The sequence below is a fragment of the Hylobates moloch genome, unplaced genomic scaffold (assembly GCF_009828535.3).
Source record: "Hylobates moloch isolate HMO894 unplaced genomic scaffold, HMol_V3 SCAFFOLD_10, whole genome shotgun sequence".
Classification (NCBI taxonomy): domain Eukaryota; kingdom Metazoa; phylum Chordata; class Mammalia; order Primates; family Hylobatidae; genus Hylobates; species Hylobates moloch.
In genome coordinates this window covers 20,384,500-20,402,646 of record NW_026652285.1, presented here as the reverse complement: position 1 = coordinate 20,402,646, position 18,147 = coordinate 20,384,500, and the positions used below count along the sequence as shown (strand labels likewise).

Sequence of the window (18,147 nt, the reverse complement as noted above, 5' to 3'; positions counted from 1 at the left end):
ACATCTGCTCTGGCTGAGGGGCTATAACAGACGACCTGGGGACCAATAAGAAGGGCTGTCTTGGGGTGACGTTTTTGCTTTGGATCATATACAAAATAAGAAATCTTTATGTATGTAGTTAGTGGGGTGCTAGTTACATTCCCAGAAGGAAGAACCTAAGAGAGCTCTTGGCAGTAGGTGTATGTGGGTTACCTCCTTGAGACTGTCATCCTGGCTGTGTGGCACTAGAGGATATCAGAATGGCAAAGGGCTCTGTAACTAACTCTGATGGTGGCTGTGACTGCCTGAAGCCCTCAGTTGAGAATTCTGAGCCGATATGACCAGACACAGAGGAAAGCGGTTGCTGACACTGGGCACAAAACTGTCATGGGAACAGAACCAGGGAGCAACAAGCTCAAGCTCAGAGATGCCCCTTGGTTGCTATTTTTGATATAGACCAATTATCCTTTTAAATGACTACATTTTTCTGTATTTCATCTGATTGTGTCGTATTTATTTAAGAAAAAGGTGCTTACAGGCTGAAAACAGCATCTTATCTGATCACAATGATCACATCTTCTCAGATAGTATCAAATATACTTATTCAGTAGATTTTTATTGGACATCTGTCAGCACTGTTAGACACCCTGGGTGATACAGAGTCTTTGCCCTCAAGGATTTGGTCATAAAATGCTAAATACAAATTTAGTTATAAGCAAAGTAGGACATGGAAAAATGACACAAATATGTAAAAGTGTCTGATGAATGTTCATCCAATAAAAACTGCGAATACTGGAGCGGAGTTGTTCTGGGACCTGAATCACCCTGAGGTTCTCCTAAAAAATGTAACAAGTTTCCCCTTTTGGTGTATAAAATAATTCAAGCATCTCTGCATCCTTCCCTTTCCCTAGAAATAAGTTTGAATGAGAACAAGTTAGTGATAGTGGGAGAGGGAGAAGAAAAAGGACAGAAAGTTTGGATAGGTATATTGATTTAAAAGAAGGAACAAATGAATTGAGGGGCAGAGGAGCAGGAGAATAATAAAAGGGTAAAGAGAAGTAACAAAGAAAAAGAAAAATTGAAAAGAGGGTAAAGGTAAAGGGGGAGGAGGAAAGGAACTGACAGTGTCCGGAGCGGGAAGAAAAATGGAGGAACAAAAGGAGAGGGGGAGGAAGAGAGAGGGGAGGGGCAGGGGCAGGGGGAGGGGCAGGGAGGAAGAGGAAGGTAGGAAAAAAGATGGATCAGGAGCCTCATTTTAAAGCAACTTAGAAATAACTCTAAATTTTTTTCCTATAAAGTTATAAACACATTTTAGAAATGAAAAAATTATAAGAATGTACTCAATAATTTATTATATAAATGCTCACCAAATATTTTCAGATTGTGTTTAAGAGTGGAAATTAAGTTGTGTTGATAATAATTCTTTTTAAAAAAAAAAGGTGGAAGTGTTTATAGGAGAGTTGGGTGAACCAAAATTCTCTGTAGATTGTTAACTCATGAAAATTAGGAGTCACTTTTAGAATTGTATCTCAGTTTAGTCAAACAACCATTTAAAACAAAAATGCCATACTATTAGGCTCTCTTTTCTTTGTAAATCTGGTTTGTATATGAAGACAGATTGAACTGTTTTAAATTAATTTTTTGGTGATGAAATACTAGTGAAATAATATGGCTTAATTTTTAAAATTTAAAACAACAACAAAAAACCCCAACATAGCAGCATTATCCCTAGTAACTCTGAAATATTTGTGGCAGCTCCTGAAAAAAAAAATCCTAAACAGGAGTAAAGTCAGTTAATCTCATCATTAGGGGTAAAATTTTTAAAAAAGCAAACGAAAAAAATTTGCTGAGTTAAAAAATTCTTTTAGTTTTAAAATGTATAGATGTTGTGTAGCTAAAATGGAAACTTCATGAAGTTTGACGTGTAACTGATTCATTTCGGATTAAAATAATTTAAATATTTAGAAGATATGTTGATTTCAAGTACAAAATTGTCTCATTACTGTTTCCACCTTAATATTTATATATGGATTCCTTCTCTTTTGTTGCTTTTTACAATTTATTTTGAAAAATAACATTTTCCTTGTCTTTTCTTGAATTATACAATTCCCCCCCAAATGAATCAGTGATCTATTTTGTATTTTGTGCTGTAGGAACTAAACAAGATTGTACATTATCTTTTAATCAAATGACTTTGGAATAAAAAAATTGCAAAAGGTAATAAGAATGTAACGTGAAGGATGTTATTGACCATTTATTTCTTCTACATGTATTAATAGGGGTTGGATGGAGTAGTTTACTAACAAAATGAATTTGAAAACATCTATTTTTAAAGTTAATAAAATAAATGATCCCCTCCTTACCTAAAAGTTTCTACATTGTAAAGCTGAACCAAAACAAAATATTGAGAGGTTTTGTCAAACACACTGTGTGACCCACAGAAAAACAAATGATTGTCCTTAAAGTTCTTTTTTCCCCTTGAGCCTCTTCTATCTCTGGAATAAATACATTTCTTTCTCAGGTCTTAAACACTGAACACTTTTGAATGAACGATAATTTGAAGGAGAAAAATTTCCTTTTCTGCTTACAGTTTGCTTACATTTTATGAGATATCCTAAACACATACTTATCCTTATTTATTTGACAAGAGAAAAAGCTGCATGTGCTTTTAAACTGGAACTAATTTACACTTTCTCAAAGTTTATAGGCATTTAAAACCACATTAAGACTTTAAGTTGCAGGAAGAAACAAAACATCCCAAAGTAGTAACAGTAAAAAAACAAGCAAGCAACAACAAAAGTAAATAAATAAAAACCAACCAAACAAAAAACAAATTCCTCTAAAAACTTTGAGGTTAAAGCAGCAATATATCAGGAAATGTGAGCTTTTTTCTGTATTTTGTAGCAACCATAATTTTATTCCAAAATTGATGGATTCATTAGAAAATAAATTGTATTTTAATGTATTTCCCTCCTAGCTGCTTTCCATTTGTTTTGTTCCTTCTTTTGTAAAACATGCTACACTTTAAAAATAGAAGAGTCAGTAAGTGTTAGATTTAAAATGCAATATATATTCTGGGGATTTATGCAAAGGAGCTAACCCCAAAAAGGAAAAATTTATATTCACCAAAATATCTGTTCAGCACTGTTTACAAAAGTAAAAAATTTGATGAAATGTATATCTAAATATCATGATTAATAATTTACACATATAACTGGACTGAATTAAAATGATAGTTATGAAAACTTGGAGGCAGCCTGGGGAAATATTTATGGTACAAATGCAAGTGAAAAATTAAGATATAAAAATGATAAATTTTAAACCATTATAAATGGACAAATGCTGAAAAATAAACATTTACAAGTAAAATTAATTTTCTGACAATAGTGAAATTATTGATTTTTAATTTTTCTGTTTTTTCTTTTTTCATTTTTTTAAACTTTTTTTCTTTCCTTTTTGTTTTTCCTTTTTTAACTTGGCTTATTTCTCCAAGAAAAATATTATTTTATTTTCATTTTTAAAAAAGTTGTTTTATTCTCTCAAACTTTTTTTTTCCTCTCTGCATGTATTTGTGTGTTCACATTGGAGGAAAATGGATTAGAATCCTATCTTTAAAATGGAGTCAAATGTCAGTATTTCTGAATTCAGATAATTAAATTCCGTAACTAGACCAAACTGTTCTCCAGGAAAAAATAAAGAAGAGGAGGAAGAGGAGGAGAACAAGAAGAGGAAGAAGTATAACAGTATTAATATTACTATGTAGAATATACAATATATATTATATACGATATGTATTATAAAGGATAATTATTAAAGAAAAAACATTTAATCCTGTAGCTATATTTTTAACTCTTACACAAGTTAAGCGTAACTCTGCACTAAAGATTTATCTGTCCCAAAGAAGCAATGTAGAAAAAAAATTGAAAATAAATACAATGTTTGATAGTAATCTTTAATGTTAACAAAAACAAAGAAAAGAAAGATGAAAAGTTATGGCACCTCAACTCTGCCCATTTTTATCCCTAACCTAGGAATGTCAGTCTAGACAAGAAATAATCCTTAATGTGAGTGCTGGGCTCATTCAGAAGGGAGAGATGAAACACCAATCAACGTGATTTAGTTCCCCCAACCCCAGCCTAAAATAGCCAGGTCACTAAGGCAAAACTGATTTGGGGGCGAAAAAGACCTGTATCTAACCCCTGTTGTCTCCTCTCTTGTATTCTTGCAGCCTTTGCAGCTTCTGACTATACATACACACGTTAAGCCTTTTTTGGGGGGGGTGGAGAGGATTAGAATTCAGTAAAACAGCTGATTTTTTAAAAAGAACTAATCAGTTTCAATTTAGCAATTATTGGTAATTTTTAATTAAATATTTAAAAATATTTTAAAATAGCAGATTGTTCAAGTGAATTTATATATTCTCTTCTAACATTATCTTAAATACATTAAAACTGATTTCGGCTAACCTTTAGCTAGTATATTTTTACACGGAAAAAAATCAACCTGAAAGTGAACTGAATTCAATGATTATTTTTAAAAATGTTGTTTCCCATTGACTCTAGGATAGTAAAAAGTGGCCTGCATTTTATAGGAGTTTAGAGGTCTGGATGGAGATTTTTGTGAGGTGTAACTTGCTTTTGTTTTAGGCATACAGAGGCAGAGTAGTGGATGTGTCCCCCAGGGAGACAGTCTGAGAAGTGCTTTTATTAGCACCTAAAGATTCAAATTAAATGAAAGAAACAGCACTTAAAGTTTCTGGGAACTGGGATGCTCTGCCTAGTTGCCGTCCTCCTTGTTCCCCAATATAACAGAAAAGATTTAAGGAGATTGGGGCTCCTCTTTAGGAAAAGGCCAAGAAATACAACAGCCTTTTTGAGACCATCTTTTAGCCCTTTCAAAAGTCTACACACATCACCAAGAAAAGTTCCCGGGCAACAGAGCCACACGTTCTGGCCAAGATAATTTTTTCCCCCCTGGACTCTAATTTTCATGAATTCTCTTTGCTGTGCTATTTGTATTAGCTTGTTTTTCATTTAAAAAATGTTTATTGAATGCCTACTATGTGGCATGCCTGTTTCCTGCTCATTGGTTTGTTTAAAAATGCTTGTGATCAAGAGCTAAGTATTAAGAGTTAGATAAGGGGGGAGGGTCGGAGGTGTGTGTGTGGGGTGAGACACAGATGTCTCCTACCTTCTTGGACAGAAAATATTCTCTTTCTACTCAACAACAAATAGCTCCTAGTACTTTAATTCTTGTTGTTCCATGGGGAAAAAAAACCCACAAAAACAAAAATCCGACAAACACGTGGCTGGGTAGAACAAAACGCTCATTGGGGAGGGTGGGCTCTAAGGTGGTGGAGCAGATAGAGAAACCGAGTTGGAAGCCCTCCCCCACCACCAAGTCCTAGCCCCATTTCTTTTCAGCGCGCCGGGAAAACGGGGAGGGGGACAAAGGTGCTGTCTTTCAACTCCCGACTTTTTGAATGGCATACAATCGTCCGGCAGCAGAGCGGTGAGCCGAAGTCGGAGTCAGCTCAGACTCTGCAAACGAAAAATAATAACAATAAAAAAAATTCAAGGCATTCATATCGGTGTAGTCAACACGTGTTGCGGAGTCGGCCCGGGCCGCAGGCGACTGAGACAATGGGGTCGGAGACTGGGGAAGGGGAGTGACCCCCTTCCTCACCTGCCCTCCCAGCACGCGTGCCCCCGACAGAATTATCCTCCCTCCTGCAGAGTCTGGAGTAACACCCCAGTTTCCGCCCTGTTCAAGGGGACTCCAGAATTTCTGGGGTCGACCCCTCCTTTTTCCCCGTTCCTTGGGCGAGGGGATTCCAGGGTCTCCGGGCCGCGCTCTCGGCCACCCCTGGCGCCATCCCAGCCCCCGCCGCTAGAAACTCGTTGGCCTCGCTCGCCGCTCCGCCGTGGAGCCAGGGCTTGCGCGTGGACCGCGCGTTCCGCTCTCCGCCGCGTATCCGGGACTCCGAAACGCGCGGCGAGCAGCCCCCTCCCCCACCGCCCAGACGGGGTGCGACCGCCCACGTGTCGCCCCTTGCCCAGTCGGGTCCTTCCCTCGGGCTCCGGGAGCCGGAGGATCCGGAATGAGTTGGTCAAAGCCGAGGGAAGGGACCCAGGCAGATCCGCTTCCCCCTCCCCAGGAACGGCGGGAGGGGGAGGGGAGTGGCCGCCGCCCCCTCCCCTAAGCTCCCGCCCCTCGCTTCCCCGTGCGCGGAGCGGAAATTACCCCCTCCCCCCGCGGGTCTGACCTGGGGACGTGGGCGGGGCTTCGCGCTTAGCCCCCCGCCCTCCGTCCCTCTCCCGCCTTCCCGCCGGGATCGGAATCCTGCACCCCAAACAAAGTTCCGAGACCCGAACCTAGGGCCTAGAGAGCTGCCAGCAGTGTCCTGGGTGGTGCGGGCGCTGGAAACTCCACCTGTCTGTCCCCGACTCTGGGAGGGAAAAGGGGACCATTCAAATCTCCACCCGGTCACTCCCTCCCTAAGACTTCCCCCTTCGGTTCGCTCCGGTTAGCCCTAGCTATCACCCCTCTTCCTTGTCTCCCACCGTTCCTCTCTCCTGGAGTCATCTCCGGCCAGTTCCGCGTGTTCCCCCCAGGACCCCGAAACGTTATCATTTAACAGCCGGACCCCGGGTGCGAACCACTCTTTCTCCCGTGGGGATCTCAAAACATGATTTCCTGCGGCTTCCTCGTTCTCCACTGGGATACCCCCTGTTTCCAACTTCCCAGTCCCGCGCTCGCAGGGTCCCCCCGTCCTGCATCCCCGGAGGCGGGGGAATTTCGTGGGGCTGGCGTGGGGAAGGCGGAGACCCCCCCTCCATTTAAACATCTAGGGAAAAGGTGCCTTTCTTTTTAAATCACCAGCTCGTGCGACCCTCTCCTGAAGACCCCAGAGTCTTCAGCTTGTCTTTGTCTATCTCCGCCGTCCCCCGCCTGTCAGTCGTTAGCAGTTAACCGGGGAGGGGTGAACAACCCCGCCCCCCAAAACGAATGAAAAATAACCGTACATTTTACCCTTTAAGACATGCGAGATCTGGGCTGGACCTTCCTCCCCCAGTTTGGGCTGGGGTAGGAGGATGGGTGGGGGCGGGGCGCTTCCCTAGGGGCCAGGTTCTTGCAAAGGGGGAAGGGGCCTGTAGAGCTTCAGGGACGCTGCCCCACCGCCCCAGTTTACCCCGGGGGTGAGTTGAGTTCCCCACCCTCAGGCGGAAGATTATCGGGTTTGGCCGGAGGGCCGAGGGGCCCTGTGGCGTCGGGGGTCTTTCCCTGCAGGGTGGGTGGGGGCTGTCACCACGTGGCTTCTTTTTTTTTTTTTTTTTTTCCGCTCCATTTTTTTTCAAGTCGATTTTATTTAGAGGCGGCGCCAGGGCGGCCGCGGAGAAACGTGACACACCAGCCCTCTCGGAGGGGTTTCGGACCGAAGGGAAGGAGCTGCGCCGTGTCGTCCGTCTCCCTGCGCGCCGCGGGCACTTCTCCTGGGCTCTCCCCGAACTCTCCCGCGACCTCTGCGCGCCCTCAGGCCGCCTTCCCCGCCCTGGGCTCGGGACAACTTCTGGGGTGGGGTGCAAAGAAAGTTTGCGGCTCCTGCCGCTGGCCTCCCCGCCTCTCGGCCTAGGAGGCTCGCCACCCGCGCCCGCTCGTTCGGCCTTGCCCGGGACCGCGTCCTGCCCCGAGACCGCCACCATGAACAAGCTTTACATTGGCAACCTCAACGAGAGCGTGACCCCCGCGGACTTGGAGAAAGTGTTTGCGGAGCACAAGATCTCCTACAGCGGCCAGTTCTTGGTCAAATCCGGCTACGCCTTCGTGGACTGCCCGGACGAGCACTGGGCGATGAAGGCCATCGAAACTTTCTCCGGTAAGAGCACAGCCACCTCCCGGAAAAGCCACAATGAGAGCCCCGAACAACGGAGACCCGCACCTTCCGGTTCCTCTCCCGCCAACTCCTCTCTTCCCGGGCCTGCGGGGCTTGGCCTCCGTACCCACCCTCGACCTACCCCCTTCGATGCCCCCTCCCTCGCTCTGCGCCTCACACCCCCGCGCAGAAACATTCGGGATTTCCTCATCCCTTCCTCCCAGCCTGAGATAAGGAGCTCTGGTTTCCCCCATCCCTCCTCCCCACCGACGGGGAGGGAGCCCCCACTGGCAGTAGTGGGGGGTTGAATTTAGGGACAAGGAGATGACCCCCGCTGGGCGTTATTTCCACGCCCAGCCCCTCCCTATCCGCCGGTGGACGCCCCCCCAGCTGGAAAACCTCGGCTCCCTTTCCTCAGTCTTAGGCCTTTCCAGGCGTGGAAGGAGTACCCGGACCTCCTGCGATCTGTTCGCTTCGCGTGGGGAATGCAGCCCTCCAGTAGGACTTGCAAGGAAGGGGGTCCTGCTTCCCGCCCAGGGCCTGGGGCTTGAGCCATTTTGATTTGAAAGTGGGGCGTGAGCGGGGTGGCGCGGCGGCGGCGCCGGGTCGCCATGCTGCTTCCCGAGATGCCGAGGCTGGGCCGAGAGGCGCGCGCGGCGGCAGTGAGGGACCCTCCCCGCCAGGCCCCGCTCCGCTCCCCCAGGTCCACCCCTTCCCAAACCAGCCCCGACAGGTGACCGCTCCGTGGCCCGAAGCCCTTCTTCCTGGCCAACAGAGAAAAATAAAGTTTCATTCTGCACACTGCCTCCCGCCCCGCGCCCCACTTTCTGAGGAACGGGGAGCCCTTTCTCTCCTGGCTCCTTCTTCCCACATCTGGGAGCTCTGTAGGCAGCGCACCCACACAAATGGCCTCGCACCTTTCCCAAATCGGGATTCCAGAGCGATCCACTCAACAAGCCTCAGTGATTAAATAAAGCAAAAATTAAAAAATGAATAATAACGAATTTATAGACTCCACCATTCCTAGAGCAACCTTTTTCTCATCTGGATGCGGAAGGCACTGCCTGGATTCCTAGGAAGATCTCGAATCCCAGTAACTCCTGAATTACCCTAGTGTCTTTTCCCCTTCTTCTTCCCACCCCCAACCCCTGTTTACGCTCTCATGGTGATTTTTTTTTTTTATCTTTAGGGAAAGTAGAATTACAAGGAAAACGCCTAGAGATTGAACATTCGGTGCCCAAAAAACAAAGGTAGGAAAGAGCTCTTTTCTGGGGGGTTGGGGGGGCCGCGGGGGTGTGCTGTGAAGCTGTGTTCAGGGGTCCATAGCGTCTCCAGTGGAAGAAACCCATTACTGGTCTTTCCCACCCCCAACTCCGGATGTTGGGGGCAGGGAGGGAAGATTGGCCAAGATCTTGTAATGGGTGGTTTACAGCTTGTAAAAAAAAAAATAAGTTGGGGCTGGGGTAGGTTAAAAGATGTTACTTGTAGAATTAAAGGGGAAAGAAAATCAATAGGGGAGAAACCTTGTGGAGTTTGTTCAACTCGTGGGGCCGTTTTTTGTGGAGAACCTTAAAATCTTTGAAGAGTTCAGACTCATGGCGGTTTCTGCAGCTTCGTAGCAGGCCTCATTTTCTGTTTTTCCCACTCTTTCCACACCATAATTCTTAAGTGGATTGCCCTTCTCCTGAAGCGATGTGGAATGAGTTTCCCGTCCCTCAAAGAATCCGCTTATGCTTGTACTTTATATTTCTGCAACAGGCAAAGACTTTTTATTTTCCATGGACCCCCCACCCCCAATCCCTCATATCTCACATCATCCCTCTCTCCAGCTGGGTTTTCCAAAGAATATGCCTTGGCTGTACTATCCTTTTCCAGCCCCCCTACCCCCACTCCTTCAGCCCATTGTTACCAGGGGACCATCTGGGGTGAGAGCTTTGTGTTGAGGCTGTGAGCTGGGGCTCTTTGGAGGGTCTAGAACTCCGTGGATGAATGGTGTGTGTGTGTGTGTGTGCGTGTGTGCGTGTGTGTTCCAATACCCTCTATCCTCTCTCTTTAGCAAAATGGGGTACCTCTATCATGCTTACCGAGAATTCATGGTGGATTTCAAATCTTGCATTGAACTCTGAAACCTTTCCTTGAACTCTGGCTGGGAAATATAAGGGCAGAGTCTTTCTACTTTCTCAAATCAGACTTTAAACATGTTGACAGTGTAGAGTTTGCTCTCATGTCCCAAGCTGGAAAGCAGCCCCCAGAAATCTTTGATCCTCCTCACCCCCCATTTCAACTGAAAACTTCGTACATTTCAGAATAGTCTCTGGCCTTTTCCGGGTGGGTAGATGGGGGGCGATGACTGCTTTTTCTGGGGGACCATTAAGAGGGCCTAGGAAGCTTAATGTGAGATAAAAATCTGTTCAGTGGCTTAGCTTGATATTTAAGTAACTTGGAACTATTGTGTCTATAGATCAATATGGCTTGTTACTACGTTTATAGAGCTTCAAATGTTTAAAATATCGTGTTATTGGAAAGGCAATTAGAGTTAGGAGTAAAGAGGCAATAAAATGGGAAGGAAGAAAAGAAGTCTTATTTGTTATTTTGAAACATTTTCTGGAGATGTGACTAAGGAACATACACTGACACCAGCAGGTTTATTGAAAAGGGTATGGATATTTGAACTGAAAGCTGAGTGTTGATGAAAAATATCTAGAATAAGTGGAATTCTAAAATATGTGGATTTTTTCTGTTGCTCTTGAGGATGGTTTAAATTTTAGGGAATAAAGTGAAAAGCAAGAGAAATAGCAAACTGTGATGAAATGGAACTCAAAACATTTATATTTTAATTTTCATGGTGCCCTGTATTTATGAATCTTTTTCCCCAAGCCATCTGCTTGCTTTTAAGTCATTTCTAGGCTCCTTGTTCCCTCCAAAATGCATTACTGAGGGCTCTTTTTTGAGTTGGAATGGAGAGGGGGTTTGTGAGAAGACTAGGTAAAAAAAAAATCTCTGTCCACACCCATATTAAATTAGATCTTTTATGTGTTCTCCCCCTTCCTGAAATAATTTTTTTAGCCCAAACATTGAGTCAATTGTGTTTTCTTTGCTTTTTATTTTGGTTGGTGGTGAGAAGGCACTTCATTTTTCTAGAATGAATCAATTTTTGAAGTCTCAAGATTTAAAAAAGAAAGTTTGTTTTCATTAAGTCAGTTTGCTCTATCATTTTGTGTCTTTGAGGAAGTATGTTGTGGTATGTGTCTTTAGTCTGTGTCTGAAAAGTATTTCGTCAGTTAGGTTTGTTACTGACTTTTTCCATCTCATGGATGTATAGAACAGGAACTAGTTAATTATGACTAATATATTCTAAGCCAAATGAACGACTATACAAATAATATTTTGTGTATATATACTCTTGTATTTTCCTTATGAACTCTTCTTGAGGCATTCAGTTCCAAATGAACTATGATTTCAATTTCTAAGATAATTCATAAAAACCCAACAACTAAATGTTCCTGGTTGTTTTGTTTTTCAAGAGGGGGAAATCAAACCAAAGATATGCTATAGCAATACCTCTTAATGTATTTTGTTCTCAGTTTGAATTTATTTGATACATATAATTTGTACCTTTTTAAGAACTCAAGAGGCTGAAAACTATGCATTTCAACTGAAAACAGCAGTTAGCTTGAATTTTTAAAATGAGGTGATACTAAATTTCTTAGAGATCACCATCTCAAACCCCCTCTTAGTGTTGGAATTTGGTTAACAATTTGTGCTTTTTTGTTGAGAATTTGTATATGTTCACTGCCAGATACTGAGACAAAAGAGAAAAACCAAATGCATTTAAAAACAGTTGTGGAAAGGGCTTGTATATGTTTTATTCTGAGAGACTCAGGAGTAGTTGAGGTAAAGGGGGTACCATTTTAGTGTAACTTGATTACTTTGAGACATGATTTGCGTTTTAAGGGAATTAAACCTTTGTTACACTTGCCACTGTGGTGTGCCTTTTTCTAGAGGAATGTGACCTAAAGATAGCATATTCACTGTCAACTGGTGTCATCAAAATAAAAGGTGTTACTGTTAATTAAGAAAAAAATGAAAGAGATGCACTGAAGCATTTTTTTAAAGGTGAAATGTGTTCACATTAAAGAATTCTAAGTTTGGTGATTTCTTTAGGCAGATTAATGGTCCTTTCCTTTTCCTCTATGTTGACTAAAAATGAGGTGGGCTAACTCCCTTAAACTTCTACCTATTAAAATTAGTTTTATAAACCGTTCATAAAATTGAGAACTCTCAAAAGAAAGTGTCCAAATTTTACAGTTTAATTTTCTGAAGTAACAGCTTTAAAAATCTGTGAAGGGATGTCTTATAAATGGCAAAAAATATTTTAAGTATATTTTAACAATGATTTGTCGAGGCTCCGAAGAAATCACTGGATCACTAAATGTTTGCAAAACAACCTAAAAATTGTCTTCAGAAATGGATTTGCACTTAAGGAAAAAAGAAAACCTACCTTGTACTTTGGGGCTGAAAATGAATGAAGAGGGGTTAAAAAACAAGGGAATGAAAATTACTAGAGCTGGAGGGTTTTCAGGCACTTTTACTTTAATGGTTGTAATTATGAATTAGTATCCAAATCAAAAAGAAAGTTTTTAACTCATACGAGTAAAAGATACATGTGACTACTATTCAACATGAAAGTTTAAAGTAGAAACAATTGATTACTGTTTTAAAAAGGTTTTCTTATTAATATTAGGTTAGAATTTTTTTTTTTTTTTGCCATACGTAAGTGAAAAAAATGGTTGAATGTTAAGTTTTTGTGCACTGTTTGGAGGAAAGGTGGAAACTGGGGTACATTCTTTCCCTATCTTAATTTCCCCCTAAAAATTAAACTTTGCAAATTCATAAATTAGTTTCCTTCACTGCTGGTAGAAATCCTTAACTGTTCTCATTTGGGTGGTTAGTATTTCAAGATGAGAGTTTCGTAAGGGCAGTGGCAACTGACTGTCCCTTAGAAGAATTGTAGGTTTCTAGAGCCCCTTATTTTCTGACCCAAATTAAAAAGATGAAATATTACCATAATGGTTTCTCAGATGGAGAACTTTTTAGTAAAAAAGGGGAAGAACTGCAATTCCCATCACTAATTTATTCGAAGTATTGTTAATTGTTGAAAAGGTAAAGTTTTATGGCATAGCTTTTGGTGGAAAAAAATTCTTATAATTATGTTTTAGAGATATATACATGACATTAGCAATTGGAAGAACCTCGATTCAAAGGTTCTGAGCTTCTAATCTTTTAAAATTACCTTAATATGTATCATTTTAATCTATGTGTGTGGGTACTTTTAAGGCTTACTTTTTAAGAGTGTATTTATACTATACTTTAATGTGTAGCAGACAGTTGACAAAGATACTATTGAGATAATCCCCTGAGTATACAATTTTAAAACATTTTAAAATTCAGGTCTGGTTGAGTTGAGTGAGAAGTGGGGAACAGCAAGTGCTATTTGTTGAAGTTTAAAGGTTTTGTTAAGAGTTATTTAGTGGTTAGATCTGTTGATTTTTGTGTGTGGGGTGGTAGTGGTGGTGATGGGGTTGTTAGAATAAGCGTATGAACCAAAGGCATTTGAAGAACGGACATTTTCCTAGCTGTTAGAATTTAAAGTAAGTGTTGTTCGTTCCCCATCCTCTTAAAAGATTCTTGAAATGTGGCTAATGTCTTCCACAAAGTGCAGCTTAGAATTTGGGATGGGAGTGTTATGGAGAGAAAAGGGGAGGAAAAAAGCAGCAGGGGAGACTGGAGAAATCAGACGAGTTAGTCCCGGCTTGGAAATTCCAGACGGGGAGGGGGGAGGGAGAGAGGGAGGGAGGGGAGATACGGGGTCGGGTGGATTTCCCGCTTCCCTTTTAAAGGGGAGCGGCTGGAGGCTCACAGTGTTACCCACGGGAGAGGGGTCGGAGACGGGTGGTAGACTCAGCTCAGGGCAAGGCTATATTTGCTTTTGGAGTTGCCTGCCTTCCCTTCCCCTTTCAAAAAAGAGAGAGAGAGTAGAGAGAGAGAAAGTGGCGGCGGCGCTGGAGGCTCTTCCTGGAGCGCTCGCCCGGGCCCGGCGGCCCTAACCTTCCCCGCCCGCCCCCGCGCCAGTCCCAGCCCGGCAATCACGTCTCGCTCTGAGATGGGGCCGCCCGCCTGCCTTCTCTTAACAAGCCCCTGACAGAGAACATCCGCTGGCCTGGGTCTCCGAGGAGGACTTCCCCTCTCATCCCTGAGACCCCAGGAGATCCCAGGCCGCTTGTGGCGCTCCTTAGTCCTGGGAACCCCCAGATCGCAAACCTTGCAGCAGATACCCCACGAGAGGGTTCCCCAGGCTGCGGGCTGCAGACCCTTTCCAGCACCTGGGCTGCCTCAAGAGCTCTCCATTCTAAGGCAAAAAGCCAGTGGGTAAATGTGAAGTGAAAAGAGGCAAGAAGAGAGCAACAGTGTGTAAAGGGAAAATAGGATGAGACAGTTGGAAAGAAAATGGAAGTGCAAGTAGCTGTTCCTCTCTCCCAGTAGCTGGGGTCTTGGCCTGAGAAATAGAACCTTAAAGAGTTAAGTGTCAATTTAAGTAACCTGCAATCTTTACAAAATGAGCTGTTTGTGTCTGTCCACAGGTCCTGAAGGCTGACCGAAACAATAACAGAGGCAGTAATACGAAACAATAACAGAGGCAGTAATAGTAGTCAGAGGTTCTATCCATGGATTTTGTTTATCTTGTAAAAGAGAGACAACAGGCCTTCGAGTTGGCCACTGGCAAGGCTCTGAGGATCTTTCTCAGGGTCTCAGCCAGTCTTTGACTCCATGTTAGTATAAAACTTCTGCACCCCATCCATTTCCACCTTTCCTCTCCTCCCCTATACCTTTTTAAATGCCTGTCAAAACAAAAAGCAGAAGGAAAGGTCTCTCAAACCTGTACTCAAGAAAGTGTGTGCCCATTTGGTTACCGATAGTTTGGTTAAAAATGATCCTGTAAGATAACACCTGATACACACCATCGCAGGGAGGCAATGCCAGCAGGAAGCTATGTAGTCCCCAGGTAGTGACTTCATTCTACTAGGAGAACTTGGATGGCCCTTCAGATTTTGATCAGAGGGGACTATGTACTTATTAGTGGATAGAAGGGGGATCATCCTACTATTAAAATTTATTGCAGAGCCAGCTTTGTAAGACCTGCTTACTACCTTGCAGCACAGTAGGTTTGCAATAATACAACAGGCTGGAACAAACTTTTGCCCTAACCATAGTCGATTGGCAAAATATATGTTGATTACAGGTAGATCACAGAAAACTAGGTTTGGACCTCATACTTTTAATACAGTTGGAAAAAACCTGATTGCAACACACTGAAATGTAACTGTGTGCAGAACAAACACCATCAGAAATGCAGTCCTTTTGCATTTTGGGAAATCCAGGTTCCCAGGAGCATGGCTGGTCATAAGCAAACTGCTTTTGACTGAAATAGAGAGCAAACAGCTGGATGATTAAGAGAAGTTTTGAGTGGATTGTGCAGATATTTTCAAGACCCCTTAGGACAAGTCTGGTTATTAGACAAGTGGCATTTTGGTGGCTGGAAGGCATGTAAGGGATGTGTCTGATATGGGATGGCTGGGAAATTTTGCTTATAGTTTAGAGGAGGATTGTGGAGAAAAATCCCATAATAGAGGAGGCAGGAGAAGAGGGGAAGCTCTACATTTTCTCTTTCCTTTTCTACCATGTCTGGTTGGTGGATTCTAGTCAATCCTCTCTACATTTCCTTATGAAAAGAGGATTAAGGAGAACTTCAATTTTTTTTTTTTCATTTTGAGTTAATTTTGGTTAAAAACTCAATCACTCATTCAGGCCAGGCATGGTGGCTCACATCTGCAATCCTAGCACTTCTGGAGGCCGAATAGGGCAGATTACATGAGGCCAGGAGTTCAACACCAGCCTGGCCGACAGGTTTCATCCTGTCTCTACTAAAAATACAAAAATTAGCCGGGTGTGGTGGTGCATGCCTGTAGTCCCAGCTACTCGAGAGGCTGAGGCCAGAGAATTGCTTAAACCTGAGCGGTGGAGGTTGCAGTGAGCCGAGATCACACCACTGCATTGCAGCCTGGGCAACAGCGAGACTGTGTCTCTAGCAAAAACAAAAACCAACTCAGTCACTCATTTGGATGTTTTGGCCGCTTGAAATGGAAAATGTTAAGTCTGAGTGAAATTTGATTGGATAGTTTAGTTTAGTTGATTGGATATAGTTAGGATCTTTAAGTGGAGAAATCAGAGAATTCAGAAATATATGTGTAATGGTTGTTTGTGTGGTCTGAGCTCTTTGGCAAAGAGGAACGAGGAGGAAAGGAATCATTCAAAATTCTTAAGGCTCCAGGAGGGAAGAAGTGCTGTTAGGTCAGAGTCTTAATGACCTACCCTAGGTCTCTCACTCATCCTTTACTGGGGTCTGGAGGAAAGGTCTTCCTCCCAGGAGAATTCAGTGTTTAAAAGCTTGAGCTCAATTTCTGTAACTGTAAAGAAGTGGTCCTAATAGTAGTACACAGTAGCTCTTATTGTTATTATTTTGTTGTGCATACTGACTTCTGTCCCTCTTGCCCTAGCCATTGTCCTCCTTTGAAGCTTTACAGTTGTATCCTACCCTGCCCCATATAGCTGTGGTTAGCTCCATGAGTATTAGACCTGATCAAGTATACAGATGCCTGAAAATGTGTCCATGAGAGGTTGTCTTTGAACTGTGTGTGTGTCAGCTTGGGCTATATATCTGAAGCACTAGGAACAGTGATGGCTAGGCATGTTGAAGGGGATCTGTGTGTAGGGTGCTTTGGTAACTCTACCTGTATGTTGAAAGGAAAAGCCACCTTTTAGTGGAGATGAAGCTCACCAGGGCAACCCCACAGAGCCCCTAGATTATAGATTCCCACAGTACATTCTCTGAGACAGAAGGCTTGGAGAGATGAGGCAAGCATGGTGGATAATGCTATTAATTGTTCTTTAGGGGAAACAGGCCATTTATTCTGTTATTTATGCCCTGAACTTGGACCAGGTTCCTACCTGAAATTTCACACTGCTGTCAAAGGTACATGTAGATTAGGGACATTGGTGAGAGGGGAACTAACTCTGCATATAAGGTAGGTGTTGTAAGAATTCAGGATGAAGGGGACTGTAAGAATCCTCCTGGGGGTCTGAGGAAGGAAGAAATGAGAGTGACCTCCCCCATCTGCTGGGATGGGTATGTTCATTTTCATGTCCTGCTGTTGGTAAGCTAACAGTAGGCATTCAGGAACTGGGGATCCCTAGATACCCAGGGGGTGACTGCACACATTGTTCCCTACTTCTTCTGTTTCTATGGTGTCCTCACATTCTCTGCCTGGTTCCCTGGTCTGGAACCAGTTCCCAAAGATGCACTCAGAACCCACCTTTATGCCCACTTCTTCATTTCAGCCCTCTGCTCAAAGGCTGCGTGCCATAATGCAGGCACATGGATGGGTGCATACACATACATACACACATGTCCACAGCCCCAGCCCTGGGAATAAGGGTTGAACCTTCTTACTGGGATGGGGAGGAAAAGGGCTTCCCATCCGGATGTGGTTTTCAGTCTTTTAACAGGCTTGTGACTTTAATCATTTACTATAAAGGGTTTTACAATTAGTTTATGCAGAATGATGTGTGTTGCCTCTTTCTGGAGTGGCATTTGGGATTGCTTGGGGCTCGTCAACTTTCCATTAGGGACTGTGAGGAAGAGAAAATGAGGGGAGAGAGGAACTGAAATGGGAGCTGTTGGGTGGAGTAAACTTGTTGAGGATGTCTATTCAAAGTTAGAAATATTTATTCTACTTCCTCCTTAAGGTCTCTAAGTTGCTTGGGAGGAGAACTCCAACTGTAATAGAGACCAGTTGTTTTGGCAGGATTTGGAGATGAAGTTCTAAATTAAAGGGCAGGCCAGGCGCAGTGGCTCACGCCTGTAATCCCAGCACTTTGGGAGGTTGAAGTGGGTGGATCACCTGAGATCAGGAGTTCGAGACCAGCCTGACCAACATGGTGAAACCCTGTCTCTACTAAAAATACAAAAATTAGCTGGGCATGGTGGCTGGCACCTGTAATCCCAGCTACTTGGGAGGCTGAGGCAGGAGAATCGCTTGAACCCAGGAGGCAGAGGTTGCAGTGAGCAGAGATTGCGCCATTGCAGCCCAGCCTGGGTGACAAGAGTGAAATTCCATCTCAAAAAAAAAAAAAAAAGTAAATAAATTGAAGGGCAAAGATAATTCTTCACAGAGAGA

General features: G+C 43.4%; 1 protein-coding gene across 3 annotated transcripts in view; it reads left to right on the top strand.

Annotated features, from left to right (window-relative positions):
- The first annotated feature begins 7,319 nt into the window (after positions 1-7,319).
- The window catches only part of IGF2BP1 (insulin like growth factor 2 mRNA binding protein 1), a 59,822-nt gene continuing 48,994 nt past the window's right edge, over positions 7,320-18,147 (top strand). Inside the window, exons 1-2 of one of the 3 annotated variants that reach the window (XM_032163322.2) lie at positions 7,320-7,855; positions 9,042-9,102. In XM_032163322.2, coding sequence (XP_032019213.1) covers positions 7,681-7,855; positions 9,042-9,102 — 236 coding nt within the window. In that variant the 5' untranslated portion in view covers positions 7,320-7,680. Of the gene's footprint in view, positions 7,856-8,249; positions 8,351-9,041; positions 9,103-18,147 lie in introns of those variants that run through there. The other 2 variants (XM_032163323.2, XM_058446101.1) reach the window with 2 other exon arrangements.